We start from the raw sequence: 20,606 nt of genomic DNA, 5'->3' as shown, positions 1-20,606 counted from the left end.
GTCTAAGTGGAATACCTGTATAATGAGAGAGAGAAGGATTAGTATTTTCCATTTAATTCCACTACTTTATTTGCTTATCCTTGACAGATACGCGTATTTCGTCTACAATGTGCAGACTTCTTCAGTGTCTTGTACTAATTTTACTAAACATTAGTTTTGCTGAAAATCTACCATTTCCTGATTTCTGCTGTTGTGAAATTTACTTTACTTTTCAAATGATTAATTTCTTCACAGATATTCAAATGTCTTCAAAATGATCGTTAAACCAATTTTACAAATTTGGTTTTATCGCAGTCTTGTTGCCAATGATAGTGGGCTTATAGAATAGTTTAAAAACTTGATTAACTTGGGTTGAATCCATATGTCAATAAGTAGTTGTACACATCTTCTTCTGGTTTTCAGTTCTGGCTTACTGAAAACAAATGAGACGGCTTTCTAGTCATAAAGTGCATTGGAAAAAATCACACTTAGTTTAAAAATTCACCGAACGTACATTACAGAAAACAGTTCAATTCAGATCACAATCTTCACCAACGTGAGTGGTTCGCGGTTCAAGAGCTCAATGGATTACCAATATATTATTACGAAATGCTCCGTTGGTTTTCTTCCACCTGGTCATATTATCCCAACACCAAAGTATCACAATCCTAGACTCTCATCTATATAACGGGTGTTCAATAAAAAATGAGAATAATGTCAGTGCCGTCCAGCGCTCTTGTGAGAGCATCGCGACTAAGTTGCGTCATATGGTTGACCAGGGTCCCTTCTCTAATATTCATTGACGTTTTTTTTTGATGAATAAACATTATGTATTTAATAAAAAATACTGAATTCGTTGAAAAAAAAATTTTTTTACTAGCTATATGACTGAAAAAATTCTCATTTTTTATTGAACACCCGTTATGTAAAAAAAAATTAAAACTTCTTTTATGTAGGCCTGCATTTTGTAAATTTTAGGTCTCAAGGGCAATATTTCTCAATATTATTAAATGTACAACTTTAGCCAAGAAACCCTCTGCCTTAGCTGCAAAAAGACTGCAGAGGCTAAAAGCCAGGTAAAACACAATAAGGTGCGTTCTTTTTATTCATACGATTTGGTGTGACATTCGGGCTAATCTCTCTCCATTTGTGTAAGCATAAATAAATCAATAGTTCTGTTAAATGCAATTTCGATATCATTTGATATGTTACGATGTTTGGGTGGATTTAGCGCGAATTTTATTTCAAATTTCTCGTAACAACCTTGTATTTATCGTACATAAATTCTACCATCTTTGGTTTTTTTAAATACCACTTTTATTTTTTGTGTTAAACCGAAAGAATGTGTCCTCTTATACACATGCAGTACCATAGTCACAAAGCTCGTCACCGCTGCTGGTGATTCACCTAGGGGCCACATAATGCAAAGTACACAATTACAGCCAACTTGTTCCGTGGTACATACGCCGAACATCCACAGCTTGTTCTAAGTACATTCTCAGCAATTAGCATAAGGTGTGCTTCCTAGCCGAAGGTAGTTTTTTTATCACAGAATGCACTTCATTCATACAGCACTCACAAATTATCAAGTGAAGTTAGCTCTAAACACTATATGCACTAGGGCCCGTCTTAGATGTTTCCACTATGAACTTCTACTACAATTCAACCCACTCCACCCAAGCCACCCTACCGCAGCAACCGAAAGTAGTTACAACCGAATCGTTTTGTATTCAACGTGTTGCATATATTCACTCGCTTAGAAGCCCATAGGAGCTACTCAGCCAGCGGCAGTAACTCGGCATGTGTGTAAGTACGCGCGTGAAAAGAGGTATTGTTTAGAAGCGTCTTTGATTACTATCATCCATCGTCTATCAGCATGTACCTCTACCTACCTAACCTGTGAACGCTAAATACTGAAGGGACCCCTCTCTGCTGAAGTCCGAACCTGTTTGGGACCGAGCGCGAAAAGCTCTAAACGGCGCATGGAAAATTATTTATTGTTTAACCGTCGAACGGAACGGAACGGAACGGAACGCCGAAAAAGAGCGTCGGAAAAATTGACTGTCGTGTCGCGTCGATTGCCAAGTGTGAAAATTGTGTCTTGCTCATGCGATAAGAAATGCAAAAATGAAAGTGAAACTATTGCCTTTCCCGGGGGTAGAATGTGCGAAACAATGACACCAAGTGAACCGATCGCCCGTTACGAAGAGTTTGGATGAAAATAAGTGTCATTTGAGTGCTTTGAGGTGAAGGGGGTACCATCAGTGTAGTGAATCCGATAGATTTCCATCGTTTAGAGTATTAGAGTATATGTTATTATATTTTTACTGTGTTCAACGAAAAACCGAAGCACACGCAATATGGTTAAGCCGGCATCCAGAATATTTATTAAGTTTCTCGAATTAGTAAGTGGATTGTATTTTGTGCACAAAGCTGAAGTGATCCGTTGAAAATGGATAGGAGGAAGGGGCGAAAATTAATTGTGACTATTGCTTTCCATTGCAGTTGGGATGTGTTGCGTGTATAATCACCAAAATCATCACCGACCATGAGTCACGGCGAGTGTTCGTGCGGAATCAGAAATTATCTAGGTAAGACGGATATGATCTTAGTTATAAAATTTATTCACTTCATTTGCTATAAACAGAATAATTAGAAACGATTTAAAACAAGCACTATAACTTGCGATTTGCTGCGAGCGTTTTTAACTTTACATTACTGATGGAAATTGAAGTACTTATATCGATTTCCATAAATATTAATTCATAGCTTACACAACACAAATTAATGTATATTTCAGTTCAATATATTGCACACAAATGGAACGTCATATATCACACATGTAAAAATATGAGATATTTTATAAAACGTCCATATTTTCGTCTGCTTGCGTAAAAAGGAATACAAGCCCTCACGCATACACGGTGACCAAAAAACCGGGAAATCTGTGAAAGGCCAGGAATTCAAAATCACCGGAAAAAAAATCCGTGAATTTCAAAAATCTATATGTAATAAATGTTAACTGCAGCAGAAGCTTGTGTTTTTTGTAGGAATAGGAATTTGAGCGGGGTCCTCTCTGTTTATACTCTTTATTATGACTATGATTGCCCTGAAAAGAACCTTTTGAAATGAATTTTAGTTGGGAAATGTTCAGAAATTTAAATCTTTTGGAAAATATTGGTGGCCCTGAAAAGGGTCGATGGTAGTACAGGCTTAAAACCTTTGGAAGATGATGGTGACGTGGAGGCAGCTGGATCAGCAAATCGGACCGGACAACCCCATATTCTTTGATTCAATGATTGGGCACTCGCAAGAGTCTCGGCCAGAGCTGGTAAATATCACGGCCGTCATGTGACAATGAGAAAACTGGTCCTCTCAATATTACGAGACGAAACGACCGATCATTAGTTTTCTTGTCATTTTCCAATGATCCAGGACTCGTGAGAATAATTCTTAAGCGGTTTTTACATCTACATTTCTAACTGATTTAGATTAAATCAAGCAAGTAACCGTATGTAATCGGTAGAGTGAATATATTATTACGATTTTCTCGGTATAAGTAACTAGTAATTACGATGATCACAACACTGTCACGTTTTTGTCATGACGAAAAATTCGATGAGATTTTGAAGAAAATCTCTATCATCGTTTTCTCATCCGATGATTGTGACAGAAATATCTCTGTAAATAACGCGTGAGATCTTTCATTGAAAATGACATTTGTCAGCCCTGGACTCGGCCCAATTGGTGTCTGCGACGGGTTGGAAGGCCGCAGAATATCAGTGTCCATCCAGCTAAAGCTCGTCCCCTTTTTAGTTTTTCTCGTTAAACTCCTTCTTTCAACAAGAAGGGGGAGGTAGCTCATCGATTCTTCCGGTTCGCCTCCTAGCATCGTGCTATAAGGTACCAGGCGATAACCAGGGTAGTTGATCGATAGCTCGATGACGTCATTTCGTTGGCGTCTGCTATGGGAAATTCTCATAGCAGGTGTTGACGATGGGACGTTGTCGAGTTGTTGAATAGCAACTATCGTGGTAACTCATCGATTACCTGTCGATCTGCCAAATTTGGAAAGACGTCTGCATTGAATTGTCTCATATAATAATATTCCGCCCACTATATCACACGAAATTGCGAGTAGTTGAGTGGAATGGAGATAAGTTAAGCATTGGGTACAGGACCAAGTCTCCCCTGGGTGGTGCCAGAAGATGAGCGCAATAGAATCATCAAGTTGCCATAAGGCACGGAACGAGACTATTGCATGGCTGGGTAGTCAAAGTCTTCCATTCGTTAGTCATTTCAGGTGGATTAGAACAGGTTTAGGTTTAGGGTGGGCGTTGGCCAGATTTGGATAGGATAGGATAATCCTAAATAGGACCTAGATTATTTAATACACTAGTAACCTCAACTTCTGTCACAATGTTTCATTGTGACTAATCAACACGCAATGGGTAAAATATCAAATTTGCGGTAAATTTGAAAAAAGGGAACTTGGAGTGTAGAGCGCACTGCCCACTGGACGATTCTGAAGCCTGACCAAGTGAGTGGGTTACGGGTTTATTTGATTGTACGTCATTTCCAAGTTATATATAGATACATTCATACCATTGGCATTTTGTATTTGAGATAAGACAGAGACAGATCGTTATTACATTTTTTTTTGCTGTGCACTACACCACCGGAGCCAGCAAAGTTCAACAATCCATCGTTGCTTATGCCTTTGTTGTCGTTATGCCTTTTGTTCTCGCGTAACTTTTGAAAAGGGCCTATTTATAGCCTGAACAATACGTAAAGAGCAAATTGAAACATTGAACGTCGCGTGAAAGTGGAACTTAATGAAGGCCTAAGTACTTTTTCGTAGTTTTTAGTTTTCGGATTTGAAAGATCGATGGTTACAGTGGCCTGCTTACTGAGCAGAAAAACGCGGTCCCAGGTCAGATTTATGGTAAAATCGCTTGTGTATCGTGTATTTTGCGAAACTCGTTGTTGTCGTTGGTTCCGGATTTGAATGTATACACAAATTTGAGCAACGGTATTATGTGATATGAGGGGCTCGGTGGCCTTAGAGCAACCGTTTTTGCTTACTGAGCAGAACATCATGAGTCTAATCTCAGGCCCATCCACATTCAAGATCCGTCAATCGTTTTATTTGTTAATATGACTAAATGGTAATAACAGCAACTCGGTGATTAAAAAGGTGCTCGTCTGCCTAGTGGCAAACGTTTTTGCTTACTGAGCAGAAGACCGTGGGTTTAGTCCCAAGCTCCTTCGCGTTATATGATCATTAGGACATCAATTCAGCTTATCGTTTACCAAAACGAACCCTGCTGCAAACCCAACCCTCTTATCCAACATCCCAGTGATTCCTCGTGGAAGTGCAGAGGTGTTCTCGGCTTCCATCAAAGCGAGTTTCATGTCAACACAATCCTTCCCCTTCCTTTCTTGACCTGTGTTCGGGCGCGGCCGGCGCTGGTATTACCTAATTTAAGATCACCAGTTTTTACACATTGAGGATGATTGCTAGTCCCAAGCATCGTCTATTGGTTCGCTGTGTAATTACAGCTGATCTGGCAGTAACAGAGTAGCAACCGTGGGCGGTCAATCAAGCTCAAGCTCAAGCTCAACTCCTTCTTTCAACAAGTTGGTAAATCTTAGCGTTCAGCAGAAAGACGCGAATTTATGATCTTTTTTCACGTCATGGTTCTTCTGTATGTCTGTTAGTAGTAGTAGTAAAATTTACGTTTATTTGCTGATTTTTTTTTTATGTTTAAACATTTGGTTGAAATACAGTGGTGACCCGATTTTGTCAGCCCCCGATTTTGTTTACCCCCGATTTTGTCTACCCACGATTTTGTCAGCCTATATGATTCAATTAGTTTTGGTTGAGGTGGACTGTTTTGTACAGTCGTATTCGTATTTTATTGATTATCGAGCTCAATAATGACATTTTTCGAGAATTAAATCTGCAGTGGTGGCAAGATCGAAGCAGGGGGGAGGAGGGTTGAGGGGCTAGTTGAAAATTATGTACGTTATGCATGTGTGTGTGTGTTTTTTTATAGTAAGGTTTAGGAAAGCTTCAAGAAGCCTGGCCTGTAGTGAAGTTGGCACGGTGTGGTATCCACTCCAACTCCACTAAAACCCATTCCTTACTCTCTCCTCTGCCTGGATCCCCCCGGGACCACTGTGAAGCGACTACTTCGGGGGGTGGCTGTGCTCATGCACTTGTTGTACTCTCAGCGCTAGTTGGCGTTGCTTGATCGCTGCTCTTCTCTCCATTTACGCTGCAGCTCCGACATAATCTGCGTGATTGCCCTACTGACGGAATTCCAAGTGTCCTCCTCGACACATTTCAACGACGACATTCTCCACGTTAAGGACGGGCATCTCCGTTCGCACTGCCTCGAACCTTGGACAGTCGAAGACCACATGCTCCGGCGTTTAATCGACGTTGCCACACTCCGGACCGAGGGGTGACGCTGCGTGTCCGAACCGATGCAGGTATTTCCTGAAGCAGCCGTGGCCAGACAGGAACTGCGTTAGGTGGAAATTGACTTCTCCGTGTTTTCTGTTCACCCAGGTCGCAAGAATCGGTATTAGTCTATGTGTCCATCTACCGTTCTCCGTCGTGTTCCACTCCTGTTGCCACTTAGCCCTCACAACTTTCCGTACTCTTCCGGCTTCTCTCCACCTGTAGCACTCGCTGTCTTCCGCCAGGGTGATGCCGATTGGGATCATACCGGCGATAACGCATACTGCTTCCGACGAGATGGTTCTGTACGCACTCACGACTCGCATGGCCATGAGCCCGAACGTACTGCTCAGTTTCCTTTGGTTCTGCTTCGTTTCCAGCGCTGGACCCCAGGCTGGACCTCCATATCTCAGTATCGATGATGACACGGTGGCCAGAAGACACCTCTTGCCACTGCTTGGACCAGCGTTGTTCGGCATGATTCTAGCTATCGCGTTGATGGCCTTTAAAGCCTTCTCACAGGCATATTCGACGTGGCTGTTGAAGTTTAGCCGGTCATCGATCATCACTCCCAGGTATTTTAACACACGCTTCGAGGCTATGGTGTGCTCCCCGACGGTAATTTCTGCCCGCTGTACCGCTTTACAGTTACTGACCAATAACACTTCCGTTTTGTGGTGGGCTATCTGCAGCTTCGCTCCTTGCATCCAGTTACCAATCATGTCGATTGCCTCGGTTGACAACACTTCCACCTCTTCCAGCGTCTCGCCTGTTACCGTCAAGACGACGTCGTCTGGAAAGCCAACGATCTCAACTCCTTTGGGCAGTTTCAGCGTTAGCACGCCGTTGTACATTCCATTCCAGAGCGTTGGACCAAGGATGGAGCCTTGTGGAACTCCCGCTGTGATCCTAATCGATCTCAGTCCCATGTCTGTCTCGTAGACCAGAACCCGGTTCTGGAAATAACTTCTCAGGATACTGCACAGGTAGTCAAGGACCCTCATTATATGCAGTGCTTCGGCGATGGCCTCCCAGCTGGCGCTGTTGAACGCATTCTTGACGTCGATCGTTATCACGGCGCAATATCGATCTCCTCCCCGCTTCTGTTTGGACGCCTTCTCAGCTCTCTCGACCACTGTCCGAATTGCATCCACCGTCGATCTCCCTTTCCGGAATCCGAACTGCCTCTCCGACAATCCGTGCTCAATCTCCGTGTATTTCGTCAGCCTGTTTAGGATGGCCTCCTCTCCAAGAGTTTTCCGAGTGTATCCAGCAGGCATATAGGACTGTACGATGCTGGATCCCCCGGCGGTTTTCCTGGTTTAGGCAGCAACACTAGCTTCTGTATCTTCCACCTGTCAGGGACAATGTCCGGGGATGACTGGATCGCCGCTTTCAACGCTACGTTGGGGACTCCATCCGGACCGGGAGCTTTCTTCACCTTCAATCCTTTCGCCACTGCTACGAGTTCCTCGTTGGTGACTTCGACGTTATCTCCCTCTCCTTCTCCGTACGGTGTAGGTGGCCAGGTTGTTGGGTCGTGCTTCGGGAAAAGTCCTTCCACGATGACTTTCAGCTTCCCTGGGCACATTTCAGCGGGCATCGTTGGACCTCTGATCTTCGCCACCACGACTCGGTATGCGTCGCCCCAGGGGTTGGCATCAGCATCTCGACACAGCTCCTTAAAACAGTTCGACTTGCTCTGCTTAATCTTTCGTTTAAGTGCAGCCCTGGCCGCTCGAAACACTACTCTTCGTCCCTCTCTGTCTGCTTCCGTTCCTGCTCTCTGAACACGTCTTCTGGCTCTGAGACAACTAGCGCGGAGAGTGCTAAGTGCCTCGTTCCACCAGTAGACTGGACGCCGTCTGTTATTCGGCTCCAGTTTACTCGGCATGGTCGTGTCACATGCTCTCACTAACGTTTCTGTCAGCTCGTTCGCATTTAGATATGTGGAACTCCAGCCCACACGAAGTTCCACATTCGGTCTCCAGTTCTCGTCCTCCGTACTGCCACAGTATTCCGTTGGCCGATGCCATATCGTATCGCCTGATGGTCGTTATGGGTATATCCTTAGCACACTCTCCAATCTATGTTTGCCATCAGCGACGGACTGCAGAAAGTAACGTCGATAATGGATTCCCGGCCATCTCTGCGAAAAGTGCTGCTGGTGCCTTTATTGGCCAGCATATCTTCCAGTTTTGCCAGAGCTTCCAGCAGACTGTGCATTGGAACATCTGCTTCCCCACTCCACTGCCCAAGCATTGAAGTCTCCTCCGATGACTACCGGTCGTCGTCCGATCAGCTCTTCGGTAAGTCCATCCAGCATCTCATGGAACTTCTCCATCGCCCATCTGGGGGGTGCGTAACAACTATACATGAAGATTCAGTTGATTTTGGCGATAACGAAACCTTCGTATGAGCTCGCAACCACTTCTTGAATGGGGTATCTGCCCATAACTTGTATAGCAGCCATCCCAGCTCTATCCGCCACCCAGTTACCGTTATCGGGAGGGACTCGATACGGTTCCGCAATGATTGCAACGTCGCACTTTATTTCTGTTGTCGACTGCCAAAACAGTTGCTGAGCAATGTCGCAATGATTGAGGTTTATTTGGATTACCTCCATTACTGGTGGCCTGCCATCACCTTCTTGAACTCTGGGCACCTGAAACTTCCCGTCACATGGCCGTTTCCGTCCTCCTTTTTGCAGAGCATGCACCTCGGTTGCTTTGTACAGTCTTTGCAACGTGCCCCTTCTCTCCGCATTTCCTACACAGATCAGATCTGTCAGGGCCTGTGCAGTTTCTCGCCTGGTGACCGAAGCCCATGCATTTGTAGCATCTCTCCATTTTCTTAGATACCCGAGGAATAGCTTTCAACAAGCATACTGACCACTCAACTTTGATTCGGCCTGTCTTCAGCAGCTCGTTAGTTGCGTCCGAAAGAAGTCGTATCGACGCCGTCTGCGTGCCACCATACGCTTTCCTCAACCGAATTGCCATCGGTACGTCTCCCAGGTTGCATTGCACCTTCAGCGCACTTTTCAACTCGTCTTCTGTTGTGATCTCGTCCAAATCCCTGCAGTCGACCACTGACTCTTGGGATAAGGCTCTTACGTTCGCCGTCCCGCCAAGAGATTTTTCGATGAGCTCCTTAAAAGCTGCGCTCTTAACCGTAGGATCCCTTTTCAGCTCAAATAGCATCTCGCCTGGTTTTCACCAAGTTCTCGCCTAGTTGTTTCAACTCCGGATCCTCTCTCACTTTCCGGAGAAGTGCTGCGTAGGATGTTTTGTCCTTCGCCTCAACAACCAGAGCGTCACCCTTGCTTCTATCCCTCTGAGGCCTAGGCTTCTCCTTATTCTTCCTGTCTTCCTTCTTCCTCACTTCCTCTTCCTTCTTCAAAACTTCATCTTCTTTTTGTTTTTTCTTCCTCTCCTTCTGGTTCTCGACTTTACGCCACCCACCGTTTTCTCCCATCTCCTTGATGCCTTCCTCGTCCTTGCGTTTTTTGGGCTCCTCCTCATCTCCTGGCGTGTGTCCCTTTCTCTCTTTTCAGGACGTGGATTTGTGGGTCCCTTTGGCGTCTCATGTGCTTTAGCCAGTCTTATGCTCTCCTTGGCCTCCAGGAGAGCCTTTTCGGAATTTTCAGCTCTTTTTCTCCACTCTTGGAATTCCCGCTTTGCCACTGTTATGCCGGATTTGATTCCAGTCACAAGTTGCTTGATCTTTTTGTGTACGTTGTTTTTATCCTTTACGAACACATAGAGTTCATCGATCTTCCTCCTGACCTCCGTCATTTTGGTTCTCCCGAGCTGCAGTTCTTGAGATTTGCTACTGCTGGATATCGGTGTGAATATCTGGCTTAGCCCAACGCCTGGCTGCTCTTCTTGAGACTTACTGCTGCTGCTGAAACTCGCAGTGGCCCCCAGGTTCGGCACTGGTGATCTCTGCAATATCCCGCTCCTTGCGAACACGTTCGCTTCTCCGTTTCCGTGTGTGTGTGTGTGTGTGTGTGTGTGTGTGTGTGTGTGTGTGTGCGTGTGCGTGTGTGTGTGTGTGTGTGTGTGTGTGTGTGTGTGTGTGTGTGTGTGTGTGTGTGTGTGTGTGTGTGTGTGTGTGTGTGTGTGTGTGTGTGTGTGTGTGTGTGTGTGTGTGTGTGTGTGTGTGTGTGTGTGTGTGTGTGCGTGTGTGTGTGTGTGTGTGTGTGTGTGTGTGTGTGTGTGTGTGTGAGAGAGAGAGAGAGAGAAAACCTCTACAAATTTCATTCAGAGAATTTTAATATGGGGTCTATGGGGCATATGCAAGTCTTTATTATGCACTATGTATTATTATTGTTGTTCTTACAGAAAATGCTTAACCACATATGCATTGAGTGGCCATTCAATTCTTACCTAAGTCCATTTAGACACCCCCCCCCCCCCCACACCATCAATGTAAGATGTCTTTCCTTATATGACACTTACGAAAAGTTTGAAATTCCAGCTCCCCCCGCCCCCCTAAATGGGCTCGTATATATTGAATGATTCCTAAAACATACATCTTGCATTATAAAACAGCATTTAAAGATATTATGTTAAAAAATTAAGCGCAAAAAAATGTCCCGATTTTGTCAGTGTCCCGTTTTTGTCAGCCCTAAATTCATCAGGGGGCTGACAAAATCGGGACATTACTGTAGTCCATTTGTGGACTTAAGTTATCACCTTAAACGAGTACAACATTACTTTCCGAAAAGTTTGTATTGATTTGCGGATAATGTTCAACAGAAACTGCAGGAGCGAATGAAAAACCTGTGAAGAAGAATAAAATGAATCCAGATGTCCTGTCTTGTCTTAGGTCTGGATAAATGCGCACATCTGTGGGATTCTGTGACAAGCAATGCATTGACTTCTTGCCGCAAGATTTCACCAATACAACGTGGCTAGTGTAGCCGTGTAAAATCGACTTGTTTATTATTTTCAACCACGAAATCAGCTGTCAAAGTGTTCGACTTGACAGCGGTTTGTTTTTTATTTTCAACCAGTAAAACGCTTGTATTAGTAAAACTGCTCACTAATACTAACGGTGGTAGAGAACTCTATTAGTTTAAGGAAAAAAAACAGTGCGAAAGGAGGGAGGGGGTAATATTTTGGTCACGTCGTGGTGACGTGATACTCTGTGCAAATCAAATGGAGAGTCACGTCACCACGACTTGACTTTTCTCACTTCACTAGTGACAAAAGTCACTTCGACTCTCGGAATAACCCCCATGGTGAAGTGACAATTGTCACCTCGGATGAGGTGAGTCTCCTTGCAAATCAAATGAAGAGACACCTCACCCGAGGTGAGGTAGAATACTAGATAGAGCTGGAATTAGGGCGTAACAGCTTTTGTATACAATGACTTCTATCGATGATTTCTAGGAATTCAAGGCACGCCCACGCAGACCAACATAACCATCGGAGCCAAAGTCTTTCCCTACCCAATGAGGATGTTGGTTTGCGTGGGCGACCCTTGAATTTCAAGAAATCATCAAGAGAAGTCATTGTTTACAAAAGCTGTTGCGCCCTAATTCCAGCTTTATCTAGAATTGTTCGTTCACTAGTGACAGCAAGTCACCTCACCTCACATGCCGCGCAGAATAGGCCTAACCTAGGGCCTAACTTAAACATACTGCATTGGGTAAAGAGGCGACATCTTATCCATTTGACAGGTCCTCTGCTCGATTGGAATAATTTTACCTATAACATTGACAGATAATCGATTGTTCCAATTTTTACATGTCATTTCTTTATAAATTCAGGCTCTTGAGCCTAACTAACTAACGAAGCATGTCAAAATCGAGATCGATCTGAACCATTTTTGTTTTGATTTTTTGTTTCAGAGAATGGAGTCTGATACACAACGTCACCTGGAGCAGCGGTGGCAATGCATTTACAAATATCGTTTACGGTGGCTACACAATTGTCATAGCACTAATGCTAATCACAAGGTCAGTAAAAACGATTAAGATCCGCTAATCTATCCATACTTCGTGTCTCCTGTGCAGAGAAGCGTGAATCAGCATATAGCATCGCACTTATGACTAACCGGTAGTAGAGAAAAGAATACAATCCATGAAAAATAACAAAAAGTCTTGCATGTACTTGCTCTTGGCCCTTGGTTGGCTGGGAATTAACATCATCATACGAATGTGCATCTACTAACATGCGACTCTTGGAAAGACAATTGATTTTGTCGCTTTCCCACAAAACAGACGACGACGATGACGACGGTGGACGCTTTGAGTTTCCCACCCGTCCCCTTCAAAGTTATTTCCTCTGTGGCGTTGATGCCGCTCTGTTAGTGCGGCGTGCCCCGCGTTTGCTTGGAACAAGTCGTTAAGCTTTATTACGTTACAGTAGAGTCGGTAGCGGATCACATAGAGGTACATAACAGCTTCGTTTGTTTTGGTTTCGGTTCGTTCATGACCCTACTGAAGTCTGCCGAGATGGATTCTCGCGTGGTAATGAAAATCAAATTCGCTAGTCATACCTACTCAACCAGCATACCACCAGCAGTTCGTTTTGGATTCCAACATACCAGTAGTTCGTATTGAATGATAAATACATCCATATTCTCGTTTACATTCCGTATTTTCCATACAAAACAAAACTTTTCCAACGAAAACGAGAATATGGCTGATGTGTTCAGAATCTAACCATGCCTCATTGCCCTTATTCTGCGCCGCGAGTAAAGTGACACAAGTCACAAGTGGAGAGTCACTCGACTTTTGTCACCTCACTCGCGGCGCAGAATAGGCTTCATTGGCACATGAATGAATATGAACGGAGCAAACAACGACAAGCTCCTAAATAATCTGCATTCGAATGACGCGTGTATGACACATGGCCCATTGTTTTGGCACTTCCAAGTTAATAACCCAACACGAGATCAATTTATTCGTCAAACAAATAACATTTACCTAACCCCTTATGAATGATAATGCCGTTTTCCTAAAGAGCATACAAACGCCTCGCTAATATAATTGACCGGAATAATAGGCTGCATACACAAGCGCGGTGACAATTTGCCATGACCTAGAAATTACCAATGGAGACGCGTGGTGCACAGTAGATCTATATCCTTAGCGTTTCAATGTCAGCTTCGTTTGAATAATGCCGATTCATGTTTTTTTTCAGATGCGTGGACGCTAAATCCAGACCGACTCTGTTCGAAAAGATTGTGCTTACTTTGGGAACGTTGCTGTTTTTTGCCGCTGGTACGTAATTCCGAATGGCCTTGACGTTTCGCACTAGAACTCGAAATTCCCGAACTGACCATGGCCAACTTTTGTTTTTTATCGCCCTTCGGCAGGTGGCCTGGTTTTTGCCTCAATAGACCAAGTACACCCGGACCTCCATGACAACGCAATCATACTGGGTTGTTTATCGTTCCTGGTGGCGATACTGTTCGTTATCGATTTGGCCGACCCGTTGGCCCGTATGACCGCTCACATGACTCAAACAGATACGTCCTCCATGACCAACGTTTCCCGTGGCTCGGAAACCGAGAAGGGCACACTGAAGAAGGACGTTTCAACCGATACGGAATCTCCGGTCTACCTCATATCGGGACAGGACCGATACCAAGACATGAACGACCCGGATCGCCGTCGGTTCGTGGATTCTAACGATCGGGATGAACCGGACCGGAGGAGCTATCGGAAATCCGAATCCAGACGGCAGAGTTACCTTGAAAGCATCGGTGAAGGGCTTGGATACAGCACAGAATCAATCGTGGAACGCAAAGTACTTCCCTCGGTGCAAACTCCAGTGTTTTCCCATGTGCGAGCACCGGAAGAGAGTCGTCGGATAGCTGGTAAGGAGATCCAATACTTACCTCGGTACGAATACCGTGATCGACGAGACTTTCGTGATGCCGGGTCGCACTCCGGTCGCCAACAGTCGCCGAAAGCACCTTCCTATCATGACAACGAATCGTTTCTAGAAGAAATTTCCCCTTCTCGAAGAAGCACTTACGTTCCGGCGGATAAATTCGACACAGATGTGGTACAAATGAAACCTCGCCCACGGCCACCGCCTCCAGCGAAACCAATTAGTTCACCGACGCAGCACGGATCCGGATCGGGATCCAGTTGTAGTGGGTGTAACTGCTCGCAGAGAAGCTTACCGGGCAAGCGGATCGGACAAGGCAGCGATGAACCGGACATTCCCATTAAGCCCGGATACGTGGCGAATGCTGCCAAGAAGTGGGACGACCGACTGCGAAGTAAAAGTCAGCCCATTATTGGATTGAATACCATGGTTTAGAATAGGCCTTTTCAATGGTAGTTTATAGATTTTCTGAATAAAATATTTTTTCCACAAACAATTTTTCAGAATTAGAAAAGAAGGCCAACACAGGAAGGAATCCGGTTCGGTAGAAACAACTTTATTGATTTATCTGGTTTGCTTTGTGACAAAGGTGTTAGTTATCTGGTGCACGTGGATTACCTATACAAGTTGGCTAGTTTTAGGTTGCAGTAAATTAGCGCTTATTCATCGATGGGTGTTTATGTTGCTTGTGGGCGCGCAATGATGGGGCAGCGTGGCGCTAAAAACACATACGGTAACGAACGGCCAGGGCCAGGTGATTGGCACTAAATATGGTTTATGCAGGATGAGCTGGACTATTTGGTGCTGGGTGGAGGGTGTTAGGAGGGATCGAAACGAAACGGCTAGCATGGTCCACAGGCAGCATAGGGTGGACACAAGTCTCCGCATGGCGGTGGAATGCTGGGCGTGCAGGGATCGTCTGGAACGGGTTGAAAGAGAAGCTGTGTTAGATATGCGTCTGCTCGGGTTTCAGTGTACCTATTCGAAGTGACAAGTTTTCACCGTGAATTGACATCCGTAATAAGCCCCTGGGGTCAGTTCACGATGAAAACTAAAGTGATCACCGTGTAGTGACACCCGTTATTTAGCCACCTGTTTCCCTTTTAAATCACATAGGGCAGGACTGCTACATGCCAAAACTGGAGCAATCTTTAATTAGTGCCATAACTGGTGCACTGCCGCTGGAAGCATAATTGTCCCATATGTAAATGAAACTTCATAGCACATGGGACAATTATGCGTCTACCGGCAGTGCACTTCCCCTACCTAAATTGGAAATGTTTTAAACTAGAGGGAGTCTAGTATAAGGTCGCTGCCATGCTGACGCGGAACGCGAAGCGAAGCGTCGAACGAATCTTGAAATCGAACGTAAGAAATAATCAAATAATAAAAATTCCTTTGCACGCGCCACGCAACGTTTCGCTTTCCGCATCAGCATGGCAGCGGCCTAAGAGAGGAGCGGCAACCTATGCCGTATTTTCTTTTAAATTTAGTTTTAGCAACACTGCCAATGCAATCAAGATAGGCACTCCTCGATTGGCTCAAAACCCGTCAGTCCGCTCCTCCCCTAACCTAGACTCTCTATACTAGAAGCAGAAATCAAAAGACTAGAGCAAAAAAATCTACTCACAGCATGGCATGCAGTTTGGTGTCGGTGCTCCGCATGGTCCACAGTCGCCTTGAGGTACATAGGCGCACGGATCACAAATCGGGGGGCAGCTAGGATCGCACACAGGACCGCAGTAGGGATCACAGACCGGACCGCAAGGTCCGCATGGGCCACAAGGCCCACAGGGTGGTGGACACGAGAAGCAATCGATTCCGCACGGGTTACATCCGCTTCCAACGGTCGACACACGGCAACGCTTCGGACAGACGGGATTGCTCTTGTTGCCCATGGTGACATTGCGGAAGCGGCGAGCGTACGTCGACGGACAACAGGTGGCTTCCGGTTTGGTGAGGCAGCATGACTTTCCCTGGTGGAGAGGAATAATCATTTTAGATTGAGTTTAAAGCAAGGATCAAAAAGAGGCAATCCTACCTGACACTCCGAACGAGGACAATCGTGCTGGAGACCGTTCCGTTTTAGACATTCACAGTTGGCAATGAGGAGTCCTCCCCGTAGCTCACGACTCTTGCAACCCCGAGCGGGGACCTGTGAGAAGTTAAAAATAAAAACAAAAGTTGCGATTAGAAATCAAAGAATTTGATGGGGATTTAGGAGGAAAGGCAAGGTACAAGGGTGGAATGGTGTCATCAGAAGAAGGTGAGTGAGAGCAACCACCATGTACGCCCACCTTTGTACACTTACCTTTGCTCACGCTGTTCCCTAGTGTTGGCACCTAGCATCGCCTGGGCCGACAGACCGGGTCGCACGGGGAGCAGGCCGGTGACTTGGTGAATCCGGTGCCCGCCGGTATGCAGCAATACTGCGGTGGTGGTGGAATTTGCACGGTTTGCGGCTTTGGTTGGCACACCATGGTAGTGCAGATCTCCTTGGGTTCCACGATGGTCCGTGGTGTACAGACGATCTTCGGATCCGGAACGATACGTTTGTAGTAGATGATCTTGGGATCGGGGACGACCCGCTTCCGGTAGATGATGCACGGTTCGACGTAGCAACGTGGCTGGTAGATGATCTTAGGTTCCACTATAGTTTTGGTGCGAGGGACGACATGCTTATCCACGACGGTACGGCAGCAGTTGATCATCTTTCGCTGGGCTACAACCCGCGGAGGTTGCTGGACAGTGATGAACCGTGGACCACATTGTGCCGGAGGACAGATAGAGGGGCACTGAGGCATGCAGTTCAAATCATGAGCTGCGTAGGTCTTTGGGACGCACGGATCGCAGATGCTACCCGGAGCGCACGGAGCAGGACAGGGACCCTTGGGTAGGATAGAGGAGGATTGGTTGGTTGTGCAATGATATTGATGAAGCTGATTAGTGTACGTTCCCCGTTCCCCGAACTCCTGTGCTGAGACGTACCTAGTAGATTCGTCTTCCTTGGCAGTACATTTCTTCGTAACGGATGTCCGGGATCTGCGGTTCCTTGCGGCGTAAATTCCAGCTGTTGTGTACCGTGTCGGTACTATCGAAGACAATCAACGGGCGCTTCCACCAGCACAGATAGGACGGGGAACGGGGCGACTAACAACGACAAAATTGTTATTTTCGAGGGTGCAGAACCAAAGAACTTGTAACGCGTGATAGGACATCTAGAACTTGTCTCGTGGAACAAGGTTTTACCATAAATAATCATCTTGTTATATCATCCATCTTGGTTAAACCAATTAATCTCTTTAAATTTGGAAAATCAATAAGGTCGAATGATTCAACAAACACAACAATGTCTATTATAGATAACAATCACCAACTTCGGGGGTTCGAAACTTGGTTCCAGAACCAATCCCAGAAGGCAGGTGCTACTTTATGCATCACAGTTTTGAGCTTTTTTGAGAGGGTTCAGTTGATTTAAATATCCTTGTTCCGCTTCTACATTTCTCACGTAAGGTAGGAGTTCCAAAACTAAGTATCCACTAAGCTAAGTACATTACCTAAATTTCTCTCTGGTTTAGCCACCGCTTTGAAGGGCTAATAATGTGCCTAAACGGCAAAGCGTAGTAACCTAATTTTCACATCGACTCCCCCACTACATTCAGCAAGCGCGCAAATCGGTGATGAGAAGGATGATCGTAGGTGTTGGCTGGTTCAGGGGGGCAGGTAACGATTTTACTGCCGAATCACAACCTCGTGTGATGGGTAAAATGTTGTACACCCCCCTTCCCGGTGCCGAGTCGTTTCACTCAAACTCATGGAAAATCAAAACGGTATGAGAAACGACATTGAGCCAAATACTAACACTATTTCAATCGCAATCGCAAAATAGTATCGATTTGCAATTCTCTTCCGAAAAAATAACTTAACGATCCCGCCTCCCCTGAGCCGATTCCCTTCCGGTAGGTTTTTGAGGGTGAGGGAGTGCGGTGTGTTTGAACTGATTGATTTATGGGTGCTTCCGGAAGGGCTGCCAGGGAGGGCGTTTTTTATAAAAACTTCTGAATGAATCCCCGATCCACTTCGGACCAGGGATAGGTCAGTAACCTGCGCAAAAAAAAAGACCTAATAGTGATGACGTAAGCACAAATAACAGAAACGATAGCGATGCTTGGTGCAACAGGATGGGGTACAGTGGTCGCACTTGTGACTGTGACTATGACTGTAACAAGAGGAACAGTGACATCTTACGCAAGGATAACAGGGATAGCAGGGATCGCACGGGGAGCAGCACGGGTCGCACATTTTCGTAGATGGAAGTTTCTTCGATTTGATGCGAGAATTCTGGAAGGATCCACAGAAAAAAAAATTGCTGTAGAAAATCCGCTTCGCAATCCTGAAGGTTCTTCCATCCAGTAGGTACTTACCAAATTAATCGATTTCCCAACCGCACAAAGATGGCCTTCAAATCTTCTTTGTTCGGCTTCAGCAGCTACTGCACCGTAAATCCTTGAGGTATCCAACGGAACTTCTGCTTCTAATCCAAGGTTTCTTCAATAAAAGTTGCTTCAAGAGGACTCCGAACGACTATTTTGTAAAATATTTCTCCAAATTATATGTTTTTTTTTTAATCACTTTGAATTTTGTCTTCCACGGTCCGTTCGCTTCGAGTTTCAAACTGAGAATGATTTCCTGGAGCGAGGAATTTTTTTACCTGACTCTGGAAAACTGTTATTTTTCGTCACCATGGGTACCACGTGTGCGGACGAGGAGATCTTCGACCGAATCCCAGCCAGGCGGGGAAGCGTGGTTTGATTTTTCGCGCGCGTCGCGTTAATTCGCGTTGATGCGTTTGCCATTTGTGGTTCACGATGTGAGGGCGAGATGGCGTTACGAGTCAGTTGCAGGTAAGCGTTTGCTGTGTCCGCGCGGACTCGTTTCCAATCCGAATGGAACGTGTCCACGATATGTGGGGTGCGTGAAGCATACAGTCCGGCGGGTTTGAGAGCACACTGAATATTAAACTACTCAGAGGGTGAGTCACTTTTACTCATTCGGAATAAGACATGTCTAAAAGAACACACGGCAAATGAAACCAAATCATATTTGAGCTTCGTTCGCTCAAATGCGCAAGAACGTTCGAACAAGTTAAATTGCCCGAGATTTTCCAAGTAAAACTTCTCGAATATGAAGATAATCGACTAAAATTTTACTCAGCCTAGGAGTATACTAAAAGACTCTAAATTTTCGGCATATTCGAGAAGTGACAAACGTTTTTTGCGAATTTGAGTGAATGATGCTCAAAAATGATTCATTTACCGTGTAGACCTCTTAGTGCGTGGAAGTCTACACGGTAAGGAAAAAGTCCCCAAAAGTAAGTTCTTTTCACTCATCTCGGCACTATAGTGCAGGAACCCAAAAGTAGGTAAAGCGGGTCAAAGTAGTTTACTTGTGTGCAAATGGTATGTAATTTTCCACTTGTATTCTACCCAAAAGTAAGTTAGTTGCACCCAAAAGTAGGTAAATATGATTATACTTAACGTTGGGTTCCCACACGCTACCACCCCTGTTAGGTGGTTTTGTTCCTTCGTTTCTGACAACATAAGAAGGAGAAAAGGAGACAAACTAGTCAAAAGTACACACTTAGTTTTTTTTTCTACCGAGCTCGGCTGTGCAAATCTCGGCAAAAATAAGTTTCACTGAGATCTCAGGAAAAGTGACATTTGATTGCTGAGTCGCGGATAATGCTTAGCTGAATCTCAGCAAACAAACGTAGCAATTCAAATCGACGTATCTGCTTTTGTAAACAATCACTTCAATCGACGATTTGTGGCAACTGCTAGCTCACTCACGCAAACAAACACCATCATGAGGTAGGGTAATCTTCCATAAAACAAACACTTTGAACAATTGAAACAAATACCATGATCGAATGATTACCGAAATGATAGAGCTATTCCACAAATGGTTTGGACGATACCCAGAACATGTCGTTAAGTAAAATAGCTATACAAATTGTATCAGGGTTTCCTACTATCTGGTGTTGTTAGTTTCTGTGAGTGAGCTAGCAGTTGCCACAAATCGTCGATTGAAGTGATTGTTTACAAAATCAGATATGTCGAGTTTTCTGAGATCTCAGTAAAACTTTTTTGCCGAGATTTGCACAGCCGAGCTCGGTAGAAAAAAAACTAAGTGTGTAGGTAAAAGTGAACTGGCCGTTGGGTACTTTTTCTTAACGTGTACGCTAAGTTACCTACTCATTTTACTCCAGGCTGGAAACCTCGGTCCGGTCACGACAAAGCTGTCCA

At 45.0% G+C, this 20,606-nt stretch overlaps 2 protein-coding genes across 4 annotated transcripts; one reads left to right on the top strand and one right to left on the bottom strand.

Annotated features, from left to right (window-relative positions):
• The first annotated feature begins 1,864 nt into the window (after window positions 1–1,864).
• On the top strand, window positions 1,865–14,740 carry LOC135709276 (uncharacterized). Its single transcript, XM_065231582.1, has 5 exons — window positions 1,865–2,384; window positions 2,485–2,570; window positions 12,309–12,416; window positions 13,606–13,685; window positions 13,781–14,740. Exons 1-5 carry the CDS (start codon window positions 2,340–2,342, stop codon window positions 14,734–14,736), a joined length of 1,275 nt encoding a protein of 424 aa, XP_065087654.1. The 5' UTR covers window positions 1,865–2,339; the 3' UTR covers window positions 14,737–14,740.
• Window positions 14,741–15,096: 356 nt separating this feature from the next.
• LOC135709275 (keratin-associated protein 5-5-like) lies at window positions 15,097–18,876 on the bottom strand. Of its 3 annotated transcripts, XM_065231581.1 has the most exons (6): window positions 18,726–18,876; window positions 18,550–18,642; window positions 16,343–16,456; window positions 16,094–16,277; window positions 15,932–15,979; window positions 15,097–15,220 (listed from the first exon to the last, which is right to left on the bottom strand). In XM_065231581.1, the coding sequence occupies exons 2-6, from the start codon at window positions 18,601–18,603 to the stop codon at window positions 15,144–15,146; spliced, it is 477 nt and encodes a 158-aa protein (XP_065087653.1). In that variant the 5' UTR covers window positions 18,604–18,642; window positions 18,726–18,876; the 3' UTR covers window positions 15,097–15,143. The 3 variants fall into 3 exon arrangements, with proteins under 3 accessions (XP_065087653.1, XP_065087652.1, XP_065087651.1); XM_065231580.1 differs by having other exon boundaries at window positions 15,932–16,277; XM_065231579.1 differs by lacking the exons at window positions 15,097–15,220; window positions 15,932–15,979; window positions 16,094–16,277 and adding an exon at window positions 16,613–17,189 and having other exon boundaries at window positions 16,367–16,456.
• Window positions 18,877–20,606: the final 1,730 nt, after the last annotated feature.

Source organism: Ochlerotatus camptorhynchus, unplaced genomic scaffold (assembly GCF_037179485.1).
Source record: "Ochlerotatus camptorhynchus isolate MF236.1 unplaced genomic scaffold, CSIRO-AGI_Acam_v1.1 ptg000357l, whole genome shotgun sequence".
Lineage (NCBI taxonomy): Eukaryota > Metazoa > Arthropoda > Insecta > Diptera > Culicidae > Ochlerotatus > Ochlerotatus camptorhynchus.
The sequence above is the reverse complement of the archived record's forward strand: the minus strand, read 5'-3'. Positions and strand labels throughout refer to the sequence as shown.

Excerpts from the sequence above, each read along its gene's own strand:
- LOC135709276 (XM_065231582.1), top strand. The coding sequence starts at position 2,340 with ATGGTTAAGCCGGCATCCAGAATATTTATTAAGTTTCTCGAATTA. Across the intron at positions 2,385-2,484 it reads TTATTAAGTTTCTCGAATTA|TTGGGATGTGTTGCGTGTAT; the intron begins GTAAGTGGATTG and ends TTTCCATTGCAG. Across the intron at positions 2,571-12,308 it reads CGGAATCAGAAATTATCTAG|AGAATGGAGTCTGATACACA; the intron begins GTAAGACGGATA and ends TTTTTGTTTCAG.
- LOC135709275 (XM_065231579.1), bottom strand. The coding sequence starts at position 18,603 with ATGTGCGACCCGTGCTGCTCCCCGTGCGATCCCTGCTATCCCTGTTAT. Across the intron at positions 17,190-18,549 it reads GCTATCCCTGTTATCCTTGC|GGTCCCTGTCCTGCTCCGTG; the intron begins GTAAGATGTCAC and ends ATCCTACCCAAG.